Below are 20,575 nucleotides of genomic sequence, written 5' to 3' on the forward strand. Positions count from 1 at the left end.
CAGGAATGGGGGGGGTGCAGTGTGGGCCAAGATGGGAGAGCAGAGCCTAGCCTAGACCACACTGGGTTTCTACTCTGGGTGTCCAGACCCACTTTCTCACCAGGATGCCCGCCAGAGCAGTGAGGGGGGTGGGGGGAGTTCAAGCCGGCTCGGAACACAGAGACGGGAGACCTGCTTCCTTCCAACCTTGCTCGGGTACCTTCTCACATTTGACCTTAGGCAGGTAGGTCATTTGACCTCTCCCTGTGATGGCATGATTGTCCCCAGACCTGCCCATCCCGCAGGGTTGCTATGGGTAGGAGGTGCAATGATGCTAATTCTGACCTGTGGGCATGAAGCCAAACGGCCCATCCGATGGGGGAATTTCCAGAACTGAGAGACTTCCTTCCTCCGCAGCTGCCCTCGAAGAGAAGCGATGGAGCAAAGGAACCTCGGCATTACACAGGGGGTCATAATTTTACCATTTCCCTTCTACGGCTGAGGACCCACATAGCTAACCCCTTAGCCAAGGTATCACACTGAGTCAGTGGGAGGTGTCCATTGGGCCAATGCCCAGGACAGCTCAGACCCAGTCAAAATACAGTCAAAACATCAGAGTCAGATTTCTTTCAGGTTTTAACTCCCTTAATAGCTGAGGTCTCGTCACACCCAAGCTCTCCATTCATGCGTTCAGCGAACCTGGGCCTCGTACAGAGCTCCTATCTAGCATGGACAAAGCATTTAATTACCACTTGTTAAGTAAATGAATAAATGAATGGTGAATGAATGAATGAATGTCAGGCCCTCTCCTATATGCTGGGATAAAGTCAGAGAACAGATAGATCCTGCCTATCCTTGCTTACAGCATCGTGCAGTAGATAAACAGATAAAGAACCTTTAAAATACAAGGTGCTCCCAACATCATAGAAAGAAAAGTGTAACATACGGGATCACAAAGGCTCACATGTCAAAAGGAGTCTGGAAAGACTTCTTGGAGAAGGCCCAGCAACCATTCCAGGCAGAGGAAACAATGAGAGCCTGGGCTGGTTTCTTCGAGAATGAGCCATTAGGTGTTAACTAGATCCTAGAGTAACTGAAAGAAATAACTCATGAGATGTGGTCTGGAAGGTAAGCCATGGCCAGGCACTCGGCCTGATGGCTAGATGGAAGGAGTTAGCTCCAGGAATGGCTCTAGGAACGAGTTGAACTCCGTCAAGTCAAAACAGAGAGCTGCTGAAACTCTCTTGGTAGACCAGATTGATGGCTTGGGGTAGATCGATTTGCTATCAGTACAAAGCATGGACCAGATGGTGGATCTTCTGTTTGGCAGGAAATCATATTCAATTGTTTTAATAGGATTTAAAGGAAGGCAGGTCCTTTGGGACAAGGAAGAGGAAATGCTTGCTAAAGATGCCTCAGTAGTGCAACGGACAGGGCTTGGAGGCCAAATGGATGTAGCAGGAGGTGAGCGTGGAAATCTAAGCCCTGCTTTCAAGCTTGGCCATCTCTGGGAGCAGATGGGTGAATTCTTAGTGGGCGAGGCTGGTCTGGGAGTGGCACGAGACCAGGGGCTGAGGATGTCCCTGTCTTCCTCACACTCAGCACTGTACCTGGAAGCAGAGGCAAATGGAGATAGCATCAAGGCATGGTTTGGGGAACTTAAAACCCCTCCTCAAAAATTCTCCATAGACGAGAGAGAGAGAGAGAGAGATGCAAACCAAGAAACAGACTCTTCACTATAGAGAACAAACCTAGGGTTACCAGAAGGGAGGTGGGAGGTGGAGATGGGTTAAACAGGTGATGGGGATTACGGAGGGCACCTGTTGCGGTGAGTACAGGGTGATGTATGGAATTGTTGAATCACTGTATTGTATGCCTGAAACTAACATCACACTGTATGGTAACTAACAAGGATTGAAATAAAAACTTCTAAAAAATTCTCCATAGACTTTCTGCCCAAAGCCACCCCAAAGGAATAAACTAAGGAAAAAGATTTTCTCGTAGGCATGCCCAACCCCAACACAGTCCTCTACCATATCTCCCAACCAAACTGATTCCCTGAAGCCCTCTTGGGTAGAGAGGTCTCATTCGTCACAGCGGTTTAATGCTTCTTGGTTGGAAGAAGGAAAGGAAGGGAGAGAGGGAGGGAAAGGGGAGATACCAAGAAGGAAGGATGTCCCCTTGGAAGTGGGGGACACCCAGGTGTACAGGCCCAGGAGGTGGAGAGAAGTACAAGTCTAGAGCTTGCCTGCAGAGTTGTGCTGGATAATGAGAGTTTGAATATGGGAGTCCAGAGGAAAGAGAGTCTAGACCCAGGGTAACACATTTAGCTACCACGGGGGCCAGGTAGAGAAGACACATGAGTGCGAGGAGGCCAGCAGCAAGCAACAGAGCAGCCCTGGGGGTGGGAGGGCCATCTCCAGGGAAGCCAAGAGCCGGTGCTCCATCCAAAGGGACAGCTGTCACTCCGTTGTCATGGGTTTCTGCCACATGGGATTGGGGGTTGGTGCTGCCAGATCCGATTCTACCAAGACAAACCAGATGCCCCCAATTTTAAGTGAGAAACCATCTGATTTTACACGTTAGCAATTAATTGTCTTCTTTTCTTTTTAAGATTTTATGTATTTATTTGACAGAGAGGGAGAGATCACAAGTAGGCAGAGCAGCAGGTGGGTGGCGGGGGGTGGGGGAGCAGGCTCCCCGCTGAGCAGGGAGCCCGATGTGGGGCTCGATCCCAGGACCCTGGGATCATGACCTGAGCCAAAGGCAGAGGCTTAACCCACTGAGCCACCCAGGCACCCCAACTGTCTTCTTTTTATTCACCATGCAAACAGAACCAAGTCATGGGTCACCAGTTTGCTCACGCCAGTGGGAGTTGAAGCACGAGCGCCTTGCAAACAGCGATATCCAAGGAGGTACAGAGCAGAGAAACAAGGGAGCACAGTATCCAAGGGAGCAGCAGGGAGGAACGCGAAAAGAGAACAGAGCCTTGGACACAACAGTGGGCAGCATTTCCCGGAAGAGCAAGCTGCAGATGGTGTTAACGGGGCAGTGATCCCCGGGATCAGAGTTGTCAAGACTCCACTGCAGGAAGAGATAAGAAGGTCCCTGATGAGACCCTAAGGATTTCAGCTCAAGCGATGGATGTAGAAAGTACATGGCAACTGCTTGAGGACCTCATTGTAGGTGAGAATACAGAGACCACACATAGAGATCAGTTATTCAAGGACTTTTTCCCAGGTTGGGGTACCTGGGTGGGGGACTTAGTCGTTAAGTATCTGCCTTCATCTCAGGTCATGATCCCAGGGTCCGGGGATCGAGCCCCGCATCGGGCTCCCTACTCAGTGGGGAGCCTGCTTCTCCCTCTCCCTCTGCCTCTCCCCTTGCTCATGCTTGCGCTCTCTCTCTCTCTCTCTGTCTCTCTCAAGTAAGTAAATAAAATCTTGAAAAAAAAAAGAAAGAAAGAATTTTTCCCAGGAAACGGAGGAAAGAGAGCACGGCATTGCTTGAGGGAAGGCAGGCATAAGGGAAATACGTTTTTTTGAACAATGAAGACCTGAGCATTGCTGGCTGGGGAGAGGGAAGGAAGAGTAGAAAGAGAGAGCCAGGAATCGCATGGAGGAAAGGAGAATGCCAGGTTCTGGAAAAGTCTGCAACAGCTCATGGATGTAGATGGAGCAGTGCCCCTTGACACGAGGGACGAGCTCTTCTACAGCAGGAGAGAAGAGAGGCAATAGCATGAGAATGGGGGTGTGGGCACGGGGGAATTCTAACCACTGCACAGCCTCTGCTTCCCCAAGAGGTATTTTGTGTCCTGAGCCTGGAGCCTGAGATGTGAGGGCCTGGTGACGGGTGCTGTGCCTGTGCGGGGTTCAGAGGACAGAGGGAACGAGGCACGTGGGGCCAGCGTGGCTGGTGTGGTCATTAGGATGGCGAGACTCCAGCCAGCCTGATGGCCCGAGGGTCAGGAATTAGGGGGCCTTCACATGGCCCGCAATGGGGCACTGGCCCATGGGGAGACAGGACGGACCCCTGCGGAAATGAGACATGAGCAAGCCGGGAAGGAAAGGAAGCCAGGTAGGGGCGGAGGGGCCTGGACCTGCTGACACAGGGCCTGTGGAATTGCTGAAGGGGAAGGAAGCAGAAGGCTGCGGTCAAAGAAATGGATTACTAAGATGAACTTCATGAAATGCAGAAGTTCAGGGAGATGACAAAGTCCAGAGAGTGGCCAGGCGGCAGAGGCTAAAATGATGTGATGAGTTCGCTTGAACAGGGACCTGTTGGAGGACTTCCCTATCTGTGCCTCTACACCCCTGCTCTTCACCTTCCCCTGACCCACCCACCACCTCCTTTCCAAAGCTTCCGTGGACAGGGTGGACAGAGGTGAGCTTTAGGGGGAAGGGTGAGGGCGATAAGCAGAAGGGAAGGACTGGAAAGGCATGGGGAAGACTGGCCTTGGGGTGGGAACACCCAGGTTTCAGTCCTAGCCCTGCTGCTTCTCAGCTCCCTCGTCCCTGAGCAAGTCAACCTCCGAGCCTCAGTGTCCACATCTGTAACATGGGAATGATGATCCCAGCCTCATGGACACTGCAATGCTCTTGTTAGAGTCACAGCATTCTATGAATCATAAAACACATGCAAAGAATTAGAGTCACGGGTGCCTCGTGGCCCACAGTTTTGAAATCATTCCTTGTTAACCACACAGGAGTTCTAGAAGGCGTTCGGTAAACACTTAAAACCAATGGTAATCATGGTCACAAAATCAGAATCGTGTCATGGCCCAGCATGTCATTGCTTGGGGATAGAAGTACGTTCTATATTGGGAGCTTGTGAGATGCTGAAACGGTGAACTTTCCACAGCAAAGAAATGTGTGTGTAGCTGACATGGTCCTTTTTTGTCATCTTGGGGTGCAAATGGTTCTCAGTTCCTTTATGATGTTCAGTTCATTACCAGAACCCCAAGTCGTCCTGATTAGGAGGAAATCGCACAGTCTGGGCTTAAGCGTCCCCTCCCAACTTTGTCATAGTTCCCAAGAAACGTGGGGACCCGTTGGCTCCAGCTGCCAAGTCCTGCTGTGGTATTTCAACCACAGTGGCCAGGGCTCTTGGCTGCCATCACTTCCAGCACTGCCAGTGACCGTGGATTACTGTCCCCTGCACCACCCAAAGTCTGTCCCTCTTTCTCGCTCTACTGTGCCCCCTCCAGTCTTGGCCGTCGGGCCGCCCTGGGGCTCCCAACGCGGCAGCACATCCATCTACCCTGGCAGGTTTGGACACAGCCTTAAAGCATGATGACCGCCTCAACAGAGAGAGTGTCTGATCACGTTGGACTCAAAAGAGGTGGCCTCAGTTCCTCTCCCCTTAAGATGTTCTTTGTCCTTAAGATGTATCCATTTTCTCCCCCATGCCCAGCTCTGCAGAGCAAGGGGGTTGGGAGGGGCAGTCTCTCCCTTTGACCACCCAACATTTCCCCCGCCCTTGCCCCAGGACCTTGAGTGACTCTCCATAATGCAACGAATGCCTACTTCTCTAGCCTCAGGAAGATTTCTCCAAACAAAGAAGCAAAAAATGTAGCTGGCAGTCTTGCTGGAAAAGTTAAGATCTGTGTCACCAGGCACTTCCCACAGCACACACGAGCATCTGCATGGCTCTTCTGCACTGATCTGGGAGGGCACCGAAATCCTGGGCAACTTTCTTTTCCCCAGTTTAAATGAACCTCAGCAGGGATTCTCAGGGAGGAATCTCGACGGCACCAGCAGTCCTGATTTTCCCCAAATTCATTCATTCATTCATCCCACCGGTGGTATGGCCAAGGCTAGGCTTTAATGCAAGAGTGAACGCAAGAGTGAACACACACCCGAGTCCCCGTCTGCCAGTGTGTCTGTCCCCTGCTTGCTTGCCATCCCCACCGCGTTACCAAGAGCTCCGAGAGCAGCGTGCTTGTGACGTTTCTCTCGTCCCCTTGGCTCTATTTTTGAGCAACATGGACATTGCAAAGTTGAATGATTTGGTAACACTTTGTTTTAAATCCTCGATTTAAGTCAGAAAAAAAAAAAAATGGTTGTGCTTTGCGCAACCGTCCCCCTCAACTTCTTCCCTCCCCTAGGCAGATCCCATCTGCGTGCTCCTGCAGACTCTTCTCGGGCTCTGCCTTAGAGTAAATGCAGAAGAAGCTCATGAATAGAGCCAAAGCTTTGCCAGCTGGGGCTGCACCAGCGCACCAGCGCGCCAGCTGAAACCATTAACAAAGAAGGAGCTTTTTGTGGCCGGGGAAGTTTCGCTTTTCCGGAGGCGGCATTTTGCAACCAAAAGAGAGAAGCTGTTCGTCCCCAAAGAAGAATCCATGTGGCCCCTAAAAATCACTCTTGCCTAGTGCCTTTTTGCTGGCCCCCCAACCCTTGCCACTACCTCTTCCCCCAAATAGAAGCCATGGGCAACTCGGGAAACCAGCAGTCTTGTTTCTCTACTCGTTTCCCTGTCTGACACTAGACCATCCTCTAATTCAGGTACTGGGGAAACCATTCGAGATTCCCGGACGGGCTGTAGGTTCAAACAGTATTTCAGGAGAACTTAACTGCATGGATGCATTGGGGGCTGGGATCCAGCCCAGGTGAGAGCCTCGAGGCGGGCTGGAGCACAGAGGGCTCTGGAAGCAGAGGCAGAGGCCGAGAGAGCCACACGAGCTTCTAGGGCAGACAGGGGCCTGTTGGGACGTGAGCTCTCCAGCGAGAGCTGGCTGTGTGACAAGCCAGGGCCCGAACGTGATTCTGGGGTTGTTCCGTCCTAACAGCTTTTTTCGGTTGCCCAAGGCTCTCCTTCTGTCCAAGAAGACAAGAGAACAGGGATGAGAGAAAACTTAGGAAATCGAAACCTCACCGCATTGTAACGCGCATGTCCAATGGACTTCCACAGCCCGACCTGAAGGCGGAGGGAGGCGCACCTGCTGCCCGGGCCGGCATGGGCGCCCCAGGCTGCCCTCCCACTGTAGTTTGCTCAGGTCCTCAGAGTGACACAGCTCTTTACACGGTGCTTACAAAGCACCCTTGGCTTATTATTTCATGCAAGTCTCATGACAACGTTGGAAACAGCTGTCTTACTAATCACAATTTACAGAAGAGGCTCAGAGGGGTCAAGTGACTTATGCAAGGCCACACAGCCAGACAGAGGCAGACTCGGGCCTCTGGCCCTGGGGTTTTGACACTGCCCAGGATTCTCTCCATGAGTCCAGGGGGCCTCTTCTTCCTTGCCCTTCACTCACTCTTTCTCCTCTTGTTTCTTTGCCCTTTTCTACCTGTGCCTCATTCTGCTGGGGCCGCCCAACCTGGCCAGCACCGCCCCTATTTTGTGTACCTCTTGCTTTAGGCCAGGGTTGTCCAAACATGGCTGGGAGGGGTGGGAGGGACAGCTTAGGGAAAAAAAATACAGGTTTACATCATAAAATTACAGATTGTGATTCAGCGGGTCTTGGGTGAAGACCAGAACTCTGTATTTTTGATAGGTTCCTTGGTACTTAGTTTTATTTGGTCACAGATGCCTTTGCTAATCTGATGGAAGCTATGGTCGCTCTCTCTAGAGAAATACACAACACATAAGTGTGGAAGACAATTCCAGATGGTTCTCAAAGCCTAGCCAAGAGCCAAGAGCCCCAGATAAGAACCACGGACTGGACAGCATGAACTGCTCGCTATTCCCCATACCTGACCAGCATTTCCCACACTCAATCCTTTTAAGGTTGTTCTAGTAGGACCCTGGCCCAGTATCAACAGTATCTCCTGGTTGGAAATGCAGGATCTCGGGCCCACCCAAGACCCAGAGATCGGAACTGGCTCTTTAACAAAATCCCAAGGGGACATGCCAGGGTTTTAAATTTGCAGTGGCTGCAAGTCACCTCCAAAATGCGCCCCTCCCCATTGAAAAATCCCCCAAACCTCAGAACCTGCCAACCCAACCCGGGTGCCCATCTTAAGGGAGCCACCACGTAACCTTCTGGAGCCCTTAGCAGGGACTCCCAGCCCCGTCTGTCCAGTTTGCAATTGCCGCTTGTCTCCAGACTCTCCCTGAAAGCAAAAATTCAGTGAGGTTGTGAAATGTTTCTCTGTTTCTATCTGCCTGCTTTTCATGACCATAAGGTCCACCCCCAGGTCAGCACCTTCACACGGGCATCTCAAGTGTGCTCACCAGCCACCCTCCCCCACCCAACCCCCACACCCCCACACTGCTCAGGCCACCTCCGGCAATGAGATCCCCAACTGAGGAAAGTGACTTCTTCCCTACTCTGCTCCCCTTGGCTACTGTCTTTCGGAGGGGCTGCGGTGACTCACGCTGTGACTATCCCAGCAGTTTCTTTCCACTCGCCCCCTGGCCCAGGGCAGCCTCTCACTGCAGGGCGCAGGTGCTGCTCCATGAGGGCTGGCCCAGAGGGGAGTCTAAGGGACCAGCTCCTGGTTCAGGTGGGACACCACTCCCGCCCCACGACCAACCCAGCCACTGCAGGTGAATCTTCCCTTTCTCTTCCCAAGGCTATCTCCACCTCCCCGACTGCCCCCCTCCACCACCATGCACCCCTCCTCACTCCCCCAACCCCCAGGTAGTATCATGAGTCCTGCATGCAAATAAACCTGGGGCAGATCCAGCCCAGGACACTGGAAATGCCTACAGCTAGAAGCTTGGGGTGAACTTCACTCAGCCCCACTGCCCGTGGATACTTAACCCTTCTTTCAGGAAAACAAGCTTCAGGTCTGGTTGGCTTACCCCAGTCCCCCTCCTGGTGCTACCTGCACGAATGCTCTGCTAGGGAGACAGCGCCGGCTATGAACAAGGGTGCGGCACTGGAAGCCTGGAAATGAACACACGCTATGCCATCCGCCTTCCATGCCAACCGGGCCTCCCACTGCCTCTTTCTCAGCCTCGCTTTCCTCATCAAGAAAACAGGGAGATGATCTCTAAGGTCCTGTGCTCATCTGGCATTCTGCACAAGAATACAGGTTTCTAGTCCTTGAAAGGACAGGAGTCCCAGAGTAGGGGGCCCCAGGAAAATTGGTTCTGGTATCCCTGGAGCTAAAAGCAAACCTGGAAAGAGGCCTGGAGGAGGTGTCTAGGAAGAACTTAACCAGTGCAGAGCCCACTGTGGGTCTCACTCAAAGGCCTAAGTGGCAGGGTTGGGGAGGGGAAGGGACACAGAAGGCACAGGCAAGGGGGCACTGTGCTAGATGAAGAGGGGGAAGCAAGGGACCTGCAGAAGAGAGCCGAGGCAGAGGGCCAGGTGCTGTTTCTGATATTTCTAGAAAGCTCAGTCTTATTTCCTCTTTCCGTCACCCCTGACAATGAGTGGGAGTCTGGGATGATGACAAAAGTCCACGCGGAGGATGCCTATGGGGAACCAGCCCACTGGAAGGAAGGAAAAGAGATTATTCACCAAGAAGAACTTTTCCATTCCTCATCTCTGAGGGGATGGGCAGGGGCCCGGGGGGAGGAGGGGTTGCATATTTCAGGGAGTTGCCAAATCTTGACCCTGCCTCCCTCAGTACCCTTCTTTGGGCCTTTCCCTTGTATGCTCCTGAGCAGCGACCCAACCCAGATCTTGTGCTGGGACGTTCCCAGCACAGCTCCACGTGAGATGGCCTTGGCTCCAGGCCCAGCAACTGGAATGCAGGCTCCAGCCAAACGCACTGTGTTCCATGGGATCCGGGAACTTCCAGAGCTGCCTCAGAGTGGGAATTTCCACTTGTTTCTCCTCCGTGACTGACCTTCCCGCAGAGGCGAGCCTCTCTGCTTGACAGGGGAGGTAGGAGGAGGATAGCTATCCAGACACTTTCTCTCCTATTCCCACCCCCCCATCTTGGATCTGTTTACTGTCTCACACTCGGCAGAGACCAAGTCACTCTCCCAAACTGATGATCCTTCTTGGAAGTAGAGACTTAGTTTCAAAGCATTAGAGGTCCATCTAAATACTCTGAAAAGCCAAGAAGATTTCCTGTGGGACCCTGGTCAGTTGCCCACCCCTCCCCCCACCCCCACCCTCTGGAATACAGTTTCCTCACATGGAAGAGAAGATGTGGGAGCTTGTCATCTCTCCGGAGTTTTTGGCTCCATGTTCCAGGGTTCTAGGCTTGACCGGGACATGGCTGACCCAGGATCTCAGCATCTTTAAACCTGTTCACCTGGACAGAACCGAAAGAATGGGTGGGTTCCTCGGGGAAATGGGATCCAACCCTCTCAGCCCATGGCAGGGAAAACTGCGTGATTAGGGAAGGGTTTGCATTACTATGAGGGCAAACTTCTGGGAAGTTAAGGTGAGGTGGTCTGGGAAGACATGGATGAAACTGCACAGTCTACATTCCAAAACATGCTTTATTCATCTAAGAAGAATGGACTGGCAGAGTACTGAGCCAAATGCAGAGGGCTTTCAGTGAGGGCAGGGGGTTAGAGGACTAGCAAGACAGAATGAAAATAAGGCTCCAGGAGGGGTACAAGCCAAGCAGCACACATATTGACTTGTTCTCTTTATTCTGTGTTTTCGCAATTATACCCAAGAGTCTAGAATGGTCTCTCTGCAGAGTCTCTGCTCTCAGATTCTCTAGGAAACCAGCATCCATCAGGAGACAAGCCTAGCACCTGGGAGTAAGGATTCTGGAGTCAGAGCATCCTGGGTGGGAAGCCTGTCTCCACCTGCTCTTACCTGTGAGATCCTGGACAAATTATTTAGCTCCGGTCTCCACCCAAGGAAGATGGTGGGTGTGGGGGACTGACGCAATGCTGGGAAGGCCCTCAGCACAGGGCCCGGCTGCTAGGAGGCACTCCAAACCAGCGGTTCTCCCTTTCCCTTGCCATTGCTGACCACCAACTGTGGACCAGACACGGTCACGCTCAGGAGGACCCATTTCTTATCCCACAGGTAGTGACTGGCAAGTATTTCTTCTGGGAAGCTCTGTGCCTTTTCAGAGGGTTCGTCTCCACAGTCCTTTAAGAAAGTAGAGTCACTAGATCCTTCCATGGCCGACTGGGCAAAAGTGAGCTCAGAAGCACGAAGCCCTGGAAGGACAGAGCTGAGACTGCAAGTTCTAGTCTCAGGCTTGACTCAGCCGCTAAGGGGCCTCACGGAATCCTATTGTATTTGCAAAAGAAAGGAATTCGCTGAAATCAGTGTGAAGGTCTTTAGGGTTTTATGATGGTGATTTGGGGGTTTCTGGGGATAGTGCTAAGGCAGGCATTTGAATTCTGTAATACCGTTCCTCTGCTCACTCCGGCTCCCTGGGAAACAGAAAGGACCTGGGATACCAGCCCCCCACAACAGGGATGCCCTTGGTGCCTGCTGCTGCCTGTGCTGTTAACCACAGACTCCAAATCCCACAGCGACTTAAACCACAAGGAATGTTCTTCGGTTTGCCTTTCGATGCCTGCTAATTGGGCAGATGTGGAGGACCGAGGACACCCAGGTGTATCAGCAGACAGCCAGCTGGATGATGAGTCACAGACACTGTGCCCTGGGAACCCTGGCAGGTTATTTAACCCCTCTGTGCCACGGTGGTCTAATCCATAAAATGGGAATTAACAATACCTACCTACCAGGTGGGATTGGAGAATTGAAAGACCTGGCATTTGTAAAGGGCTTAGGGTCTTCCCAGCACAAAGTAAGCCCTGTCTGAGTATGACATGGAAATTTCTTTGTAGCCCTATATGATCTATATGGCTTCTTCCAAGTCTTAAACCCAGCGATACTTAGAACTTGGTTCTATGGTTACAAAATCCTATAGTTCTGCTAAGCTTCGATTGTGCTGGATTTTAAGAAGCAAATGGATTTAGTACGCTGCTGGGGAACCCAGCAAGAAGGCATCAGGACCCATTCCTGGCTTGGAAACCTCAAGGGCTGTTGCCTAAAGACAGGCGAGTGAGGGGGAGCCTGAGATGCTGTCCTCTCCTGTGACCTCTCTTTCCTTGTTTCCTCTTTTACTGCAGAGTTTTCACTTCAGAGAAACTGGAATTCCTCAGAATAATCTGCTTTGTTCACATCTGTAGTCGCTCTGGACATAACTGTTCACCGCCCACCTCCACTTCTGCTCGTCTTAGCAGCAGATGGAAAAAGTGTCCCGCCCGGACTCACTGCTTCCTCCTACTTCCTGGAAACCTCCCAAGGGCCCCACACTTGCTCAGCACATTTTTGATTCCTCTTCGTCATTCATTGAGAATAATGCTGCCCTGGGCCAAACTTTCTCTCTTAGCTCCACCCTCTCTTAGCCTCAATAAAAGGCGGGCAGAGCAGCCCCAGGAGCCAGAGGAGCAGAGAAGCTGAGATCAACCCAGAAACCTCCAGCTCTCACGCCCAAGCTCCCTGCTCCCCGCCAACATGAAGGTCTCTGCCACACTTCTCTGCCTGCTGCTCACGGCTGCCGCCATCAGCATCCAGGTGCTCGCCCAGCCAGGTAAGCCCCTCTCGCTTTCCCTCCAAAGCCCATCACCACACCTCTGGGTTCTCATGGGCCACCAGAGCAGGAGGACTACCCACCATCTCCCATCCATGACTGCTTTCCAAGATCAGGAGAGTCAGAGAAGGACAAGGAGTGAAACTGATCACTCGGTTGCTCCCGGAAATTCCAGCCATGGACCCCAAATCCAGTCCTTCCAGGTCTCCAGCTCTACCATCATCCCCTCAGTGCCCCTGCTCCTTGTAGCCATGTTTGGGGGAACTGGGGTGATCAAAAAGAGGGGGACTGGTGGTGGGTGTGCCTGGCATTTCCAGAGGTGGTAGAGGGGAAAGGAGGAGACCCAGAGTCTGGCCTGTGCTTTGTTCAGTCCAGCATCCAGAGACAGGGCTCCACAGAGGCATTGGGGGTCAGGGAAACTCATAACTTGGAGCCTGGAGGGGGACCCTCAGCTGATCTTCCCTGACCCTGGATATTTGGATTATCTGTTCTTCCCAGGACTGATGATTAAGGACACTCCCAGGAATTATCCAGTTTTAACAACTCCCGCTTATAATACTTAATGGGTGCTATGCACCCATTATAAAGTAGAGGAAACTGAGTTTGTATGACATTCAAGCTCTGAAGCATAGGCAGAAATATTGGGATGTATGGGTCCTACCTCCACTCCTCACTTCCCTTTGCCTTCCCCTTACTGCTCCTTTCTGCTACGATTAAGATCAGAAGAATCTACGGGGTGTCCTAAAATGTTTTTTCTTTGTGGTCTTATTTCCAGATGCAATTAATTCTCCGGTCACCTGCTGCTATACATTCACCAATAAGAAGATCTCAGTGCAGAGGCTGGTGAGCTATAAGAGAGTCACCAGCAGCAAGTGTCCCAAAGAAGCTGTGATGTAAGTTGAGCACCTCAGCCCTCCCTGGTCCATTTCTTCTTCTGGGAGCGAGAAGAAAGCCTTACAAACTTAGAGTCAGAGATGTGGGTCATCTAATCTAATATCCATAATGGGAATATTGAGGCCACAAGGTCAAAACAGACCCCCACCATCACTCTCCATCCAGGAGCTTATACACATCCTCCCAATTTCCCCAGCAGGAAGTCAGGATGGCTAAAACTGGGACAGTTGCCTAGGTGCCCTCTTTCCACCTGCCTTCCTCTTCTCATTCCCATGGCAGCAGCTCAGGGCAGAATGGGCTGGAGTCTGAGGCAGAGATCTCAGGGGGACTCTATCTAACTCCATCCTCTCTCCTCTGCAGCCTCAAGACATTCCTTAACAAGGAGATCTGCGCTGACCCCAGTCAGAAGTGGGTCCGGGATTCCATGGCACACCTGGACAAGAAAACCCAGACCCAAACTGCAAAGCCATGAATACTCACTCTGAAAACCGAAGAATCTGAAACTAATTTATTTTCTTCTAACTTACCCTAAATGCCCTCTGATATTTTATTACAGTTGCAAAGGTTATGAACCATATTGATATGCACACGATGCCTTAAGTAATGTTAATCTTATTTAAGTTATTGATGTTTTAAATTTATCTCCCATGGATACTAGTGTGTGTTTTTTTGTTTGTTTGTTTTGATTTGATTTAATATGGAGACTTGGAAACAAACTACTTTCCTCTGGGGGCCCCAGTTCCAACCCCTGGGCTGGTGTGAAGATCCTTGCAGGGATCATTAAGGCAAGACTACGTTTTAAATTCCAAAGCTTGCTTACAATGGTATTGTGGAAATGTATATTCTGTAACTATTGATCAATATACATATATATATATATTTTTGTACAAAATCTGACTTCTGGTGTTTTCTTGAAGGAAATTAAAAAGCTGAGCATAATCTTGGTAAGGAAGAAGGAATATGGTTACAGAGGGTGGGTTTGTGTTGGGAGGAATGACACTGTGGATTGGCCCTGGTCTTTTCCACTGGGTAGGCTCCTCTGAGTAACTATAGAAGAACCTTTAAGGCCAGACTCAGTCAGGCATTCCAGTCCTACCACTCCAATCCCTGAGACCAACTGCCTAGATCCTAGTTATCCTTGTACTCTGTTTAATAACACCCCTATCTCCTTTCTCACAGCCCTTGACCCCTGCCCTCAATCTTTCCCATAACCTAAGGCTACTGCCCCTGAACTGGGATACTTGCCCCCAGTCTCTCTTCCTCCAAGTCATCTCCAACTCAGAGTAATATAGACACTGCAAACTTTGGGAAATCATGGAGTCATTAAATGACCATTGTTAAAATGGTTATGTTAAGATTTCATAAAGAAGATATGACTTCAACTTATCTTTGATGAATGCACAAGATTTTTCTAGAAAAATAATACAGTATCATTTAGAAGAGGAAGAAGAACTTTCTCTGTCCCAAATAAATAAATAAATAAAATCTTAAAAATGGGGGAAGTCTGGGTGGCTCAGTTGGTTGAACGTTGTCCAACAGTTGATTTTACCTCTGATCATGATCTCAGAATTATGAGATTGAGCTCTGCCTTGGCTCTGTGCTCAGCATGGAGTTTCTTTTGTCTCTCTGCTCCCCTCCCATCTCCACCCTCACACTTGCTCACGCGTTCTCTCTCTCTCATTTCCAAATAAATAAATAAAACCTTAGAAGAGGAGAAAGAAGAGTGGAAGCCAACACCTTGAGTTAGAAATGATGATGACATGTACATAAAAGAGGGTGAAAACCCATCAGATGGGAGTGGGGGTCCATATCTGTGTCAAGGGATGGGGAAGTTTAGGAAAGAATGTTGAGTCAAAGGTTCTGAATGTCAGTGTGGTAAGTCAGTACTCAACCTCACAGGTTAAAAGGAGATGTTGAAAATGTTTGCACCAATGTGTAAGGACATGTCATGTTTGGACGCTCAGAAGTGAGCCAGTAACTTACTGGCTTCTGAAAAGCCTGGAGAAGTATGGACAAGGGAGAGGCTACTGCCATGATCGAGGCAAGAGGTGATGTGTTCCTGAATATGAAACCCAAGAAGCAACTTTGGAGAAGAATGAACTAGGTAGAGTGAAATGCTGTGCATTGTAGATGGAGAAGGAACCATCACATAAGACATAGAAGTCCCTTCTACAACCCACATTCTAAGGAGACAATTTCCCTGAAATCAGAATGTACTTCTGTCCACCACTGTCCCCATTTCAATTCAAGGAGCTTGGGATCATCCATTTATATGGATAAGCCTCTTTTTCCTGAATGTCCGCCTAAGGTCTATACTCCCTTGAATGGCATTTGACCTTACCTGGAAGGTATTTGATCCCTCTAGGTACAGACAGCCTTTTCACTAAGGAAAGTAGATATCTTGCCCTATTTTTAAAAAGATTTTATTTATTTGTTTGTTTATTTATTTATTTATTTATTTGAGAGAGAGAGAAAGCATGGTGCACAAGCCCCTCTGCATGGAGTGGCAGAGGGAGAAGGAGAAGCAGACACCCCGTTGAGCAGGGAGCCCAATGTGGGGCTCTATCCCAGGACCCTGAGATTATGACCTGACTCAAGGCAGCTGTCCAATAGACTGAACCACAAAGGTGCCCTAATATCTTGCCCTACTGAATAAGTTCTGTGTGGTAAATGTGCAGATTCATCAGGCCAATCTGGTGGGGAGATGGCTGGTGTATCAAGCTAAACTGGGCAATGCCTTCTGTAGCTGAGGAAAACGCTGGCTGACAGAGGCACTCAAGTTCTCATCCCAGCACTGGGATTGACTCACTCTGTCATTCAGGGCAGATTGAGTCTTCTGACTCCCCACCAGCAAAGTGGGGATGATAATGTGTTACAAATAGGAACTCCACAGAACCAAGGTTCGAGGATCTGCGAATGCATGTCTTGGCAAACTTCCATTTCTACCAGTTGGAGCTGAAGAGGAAAAAATGGGATTCTGTTTCTCCATCTTCAAGCCAGTCCAGGTACCTGGTTTGGGCTGAGGGATTCCATCAAAGCTCCAAGTAACACTCCCCAAAGTCCACTGAAACATCAGTCAGAGGACGATTTATTGGCTGTTTTCTACGGAGCTCACTGACCCAAATGCCCTGTCCACCAGCCCTCCCTGCCTCTCCTCTACCTCTCCAATCTGCAGCCTTGTTTGCCAACCGGGACTAAATCCCTCATGGCAGTGGATGCCAGGAGGCGGAAGGGAATGCAGGGCAAGCAAATGGTACATCCCCGTACAGTTTACTGAGCGTGAGACCCTCTGAAGCCAGGTAGATTTGAGATGGGGGGTCTCAAAGGAGGGGAAGCTGTGAGAGGGTCTGTCTATGAGCTCAAGCCCAAAAGAAATCTGCTCACATTCCCTTTCCAAACCTTTTTTTTTTTTTTCAATCTTCAATCCATTTTTTTTCCTGCAGCTAAGCATGGGAGTCCTTGCTTTCCGTGTGACGAAACTATTAGCACGAATCCCTGGCAAGAGGCCCTGGTTTAAGAAGGAATGCCAAGTGCGGTGTATTCATTTCCTGCAGCTGCCAACGATCTTTTCCAGGAAATCTATGCTTTTTCTATTGTACTCAAGATCCTTCCAGCCTCTGCTGGATTCCAGAATTGTTTCTACATTATTATTATTATTATTATTATTATTTTTAGTATTCATTACAGCAACATTCCTCTTCCAAGTATCAAAGTCTCTATTAATTTCTTATTGCTACTGTAACAATATATCATAAACTTAATGGCTTAAAACAATGCAAATATATTACCTTATAGTGCTGGAGTTCAGAAGTTTGCAATGACTCAGCAGGGCTGCACTCCTTCTGGAGGCTCTGGGGGAGAATCTGTTTTCTCACTTTTTCTAACTTTTAGAGTCCACCTGCATTCTTTAGCTCATGACACTTTTCTCCATCCATCAAAGCTTTAAAGTGGGGAGGGGTGGAGCTACAAAGGATCAAAGCTTTCATACTGTTGAAATTAAGATGGCATTAATCTTAACCAGGTTGTGATACATGATAATGTTACTCTTCAGAGTGATCACTAAGAAAATAACTAAAAATGTATATATAATAAAAGAAAAAAAGCAGAATAAAATGGTGTCTAATAAAATGGTACTCTCTGTGCATCACAAAACGATAATAGAAAAAGGACTGAAGTCAGTAAGATGGCCAAATAAGAAGTCCCTTGCTCATATCTCCCCCTAAACAACAATTTTGCACCTATCCATGGACAAAAGTTACTTTGGGGGCTGTGGGATCTGGCACCATGCACCAAGGAAGGAGCCACTCACCCATTCATCGGGTCAAAAGCATATAGATACCAGTCCTGGCTGTAGAACCTGCAGGGACCTCTCTTGGCTGTGGTCTGGGAGCCCCTCAGAAAGCACTGCCCTAGGCAATCTCTTACAAATAAGAGAACATCTGTGGAAGCCCAGGTTTTAGGCAGAGAAGTTCCAGCACACTCTCAGAAAAAAACACAACAACAAGTCAAGTTTGCATGCATTGGAGAGGGTAAGAAGAACAGTTTGACATTACCTGCACCCCTCTGTCCCCAAAGAGACACCAACCAGAGCCAAGAGAGACCCTCTCAAACTGTGATTTCTCCCGTGGTGGGAAGCAAGAGCACTGGGGGGAGCTTCCCCAGCTTCTGAGCTAAGACAAAGCTGCCAAAGAGACCCATTTGCCTCCTGCCTCCTCTGAAGCACTGTTTCATTGAGCTGCATGACTGAGTGGGCAAAAAGGAGCTGGCCAAACACAGATAAGACTCTGACGGGGTTCAAGGGACATGGATCCCACTAATGACACCACAGACTCCATTAAGAAGCCTGCCTGCAAGCCACTGGAGATGTCAAAGCAGCAGATCCCCCTTAAACGGCCCATGGGCACCCCCATACTCCATGACCCTCACCTAAACACCCCCTCCAACCTATGGCTAGCCTCCTGTGAGTGTTCCTGACAAGGGAAAGGGCAAGCTGTGATAGACAGCTTGGGGGGCCGGCACAGAAAGCCACCTGCAGCCATGATCCAGGGCGAGACCACAAACATGGACTTTAGCTCCACCCTTGGGAAAGCATGGCAGACTGTTGGCACTTAGCCGGGTGTACTGCAGGACTGAGAGAAGGCATGCAAGCTTAAGAATTCTGTCACAAGAGGAAGCAGGAAGCATGGAACAGTCCTATCTATAGAACTTCTGAGAAAGCTTCAAAATCACTAGCAGAGCTGATGGAAGGAAGTTGCCTCCCAAAGTTGGTCAGTGAAAACCAGAAGAGGTGACTACTGCTTCTACTTCAAATTCAAAGAAACAAAACAGGGCTTCAAGGAACATGAAAAATCAAGGAAACATAACACCACCAAAGGCTTACAATAATTTTCCAGTGACTGACCCCGAAAGCATGGAGATCCAGGACGTATTGGAAAAAGAATTTCAAATAGACATTTTTAAAGAAGTCAGTGAGATACAAGAGAACCTTTTAATAAAGACCTTTTAATAAAATCAGGAAAACAAAACAGAAACCAAATAAGCTTAATAAAGAGAGAGGAACCATTAAAAAGAAGATCTGGAGTGTAAGGTGGGATGAAGGAAATGCAAAACACAATAGATATCATCAAGAGCAGAGTGGACCACGGAGAGGAAAGAACTTGTGAAGAAGCGCCTAGAAATGTTCTAGTCAGAGAAGAACAAAGAAAAAAGAATAAAGAAGGCTGAAGAAAGCCTATATGATCTATGGGATATCATCAAAAGAAGCAGTCTTTGGAGTCCCAGAAGGACAGGGAGGGGGAAGGGAGCAGAAAGCTTACTTTCTTTCATTAAAGAAGTAATGTCTGAGAACATCCCAAATCTGGGGAGAGATTTCAATATCCAAGTTCATGAAATTCATAGGTCTTCAAACAAACTCAACTGTAAGAGCTCTTCTCCAAAGACATATTGGAATGAAACTGTCAAAAACCAAAGGCAAAAAGAATCTTAAAAGCAGAAAGAGAAAAGAACCTTGTTACTTACAAAGGAAGCCTGGGACGGTAATCGGGATTTACCAGCAGAAACTTTACAGTGGGGAGACAGTGGGATGACGTAGTGAAACCACTGAGAGAAGAACATTGCCAATCAAAACACTACCTGGAAAAGTTGTGCTACAGAAATGAAGGATATCTGGAGACTTTCCCAGACAAACAAAAACTGGAAGTCTTCATTACCACTAGACCTGCCTTACAAGAAATGCTGAAAGGAGTTTTTCAAGCTGAAAGGGCAGAATGCTCATTAGTAACATGAAAACATATACATCACACTAGGAAAACTAAGTAAATAGTCAAATTCAGAACACTCAAATACACTTAACTTTACTATAAAGGGTAAAGGACAAAAAGTATAAAAAATAACTATAACTATAATGATTTGTTTATGGTTACACAATATAAAAAGAGGTAAAGTTGTAACATAAACATAAAAGGAGGGATAAAAGGGTAAAAGTTTTTTTAGAAAAGATTTTATTTATTTATTTGACAGAGAAAGACACAGCGAGAGAGGGAACACAAGCAGGGAGAGTGGGAGAGGGAGAAGCAGGCTTCCTGCTGAGCAGAGAGCCCAGTGCAGGACTCAATCCTTGGACCCTGGGATCATGACCTGAGCTGAAGTCAGATGATTAATGACTGAGCCACCCAGGTGCCCCTAAGGGTAAAGCTTTTGTATGCTGTCCAAGTTAAGCAACAAGAATAAAATAGACTATTAAATCTGTAAGATGTATTATGTGAACCTCATGGTAACCTCAAATAAACATCTATATTACATACGCAAAAGATAAATAGAAAAGAGTCAAAGCATACCACTATGGAAAATAATCAATTCACAAATGAAGGCAGCAAGAGAGGGAGAAAGGAACAAGGGAACTACAAAATAGAAAACAGTAAGATGGCATTACCAAGTCCTTACCTATGGATACTCACCAAATGTGAATGGATTACATTCTCCAGAAAAGGCATATGTGGATGAATAGAATGAAAAAAAAAAAAAAACCAAATATATGCTTCCTATAGGAGACTCACTTCAACTTGAAGGACACATATAGGCTCAAAGTGAAGGGATGGAAAAGATATTCCATGGAAATGAAAACCAGAACAGAACAGGAGTGGGGCACCAGGGTGACTGAGTCATTTAAGCTTCTGCCTTCGGCTCAGGTCAAGATCCCAGGGTCCTGGAATAGAGTCCCGCATTGGGCTCTCTGCTCAGCAGGGAGCCTGCTTCCCCCTCTCCCTCTGCCCCATAACCCCCAA

General features: G+C 48.7%; 1 protein-coding gene and 1 long non-coding RNA gene across 2 annotated transcripts in view; one reads left to right on the top strand and one right to left on the bottom strand.

Moving 5' to 3' along the window:
* The window catches only part of LOC116577756, a 31,811-nt gene extending 12,399 nt beyond the window's left edge, over nt 1-19,412 (bottom strand). The window contains exon 1 of the long non-coding RNA XR_004280609.1: nt 19,311-19,412. This is a non-coding gene — a long non-coding RNA (uncharacterized LOC116577756). The remainder of the gene's footprint in view (nt 1-19,310) is intronic.
* Nucleotides 12,235-14,184, top strand: LOC116577754 (C-C motif chemokine 2). Its single transcript, XM_032321411.1, has 3 exons — nt 12,235-12,398; nt 13,174-13,291; nt 13,653-14,184. The coding sequence occupies exons 1-3, from the start codon at nt 12,323-12,325 to the stop codon at nt 13,762-13,764; spliced, it is 306 nt and encodes a 101-aa protein (XP_032177302.1). The 5' UTR covers nt 12,235-12,322; the 3' UTR covers nt 13,765-14,184.
* Nucleotides 19,413-20,575: the final 1,163 nt, after the last annotated feature.

Source organism: Mustela erminea, chromosome 18 (genome assembly GCF_009829155.1).
Source record: "Mustela erminea isolate mMusErm1 chromosome 18, mMusErm1.Pri, whole genome shotgun sequence".
In the NCBI taxonomy this organism is placed as follows: Eukaryota; Metazoa; Chordata; class Mammalia; order Carnivora; family Mustelidae; genus Mustela; species Mustela erminea.

What these genes read in the sequence shown, in the direction of transcription:
- LOC116577754 (XM_032321411.1), top strand. Translation starts at nt 12,323, where the DNA reads ATGAAGGTCTCTGCCACACTTCTCTGCCTGCTGCTCACGGCTGCCGCC. An exon ending in CCAGGTGCTCGCCCAGCCAG is followed by an intron (nt 12,399 to 13,173) that starts GTAAGCCCCTCT and finishes TCTTATTTCCAG; the next exon opens with ATGCAATTAATTCTCCGGTC. An exon ending in TGTCCCAAAGAAGCTGTGAT is followed by an intron (nt 13,292 to 13,652) that starts GTAAGTTGAGCA and finishes TCTCCTCTGCAG; the next exon opens with CCTCAAGACATTCCTTAACA.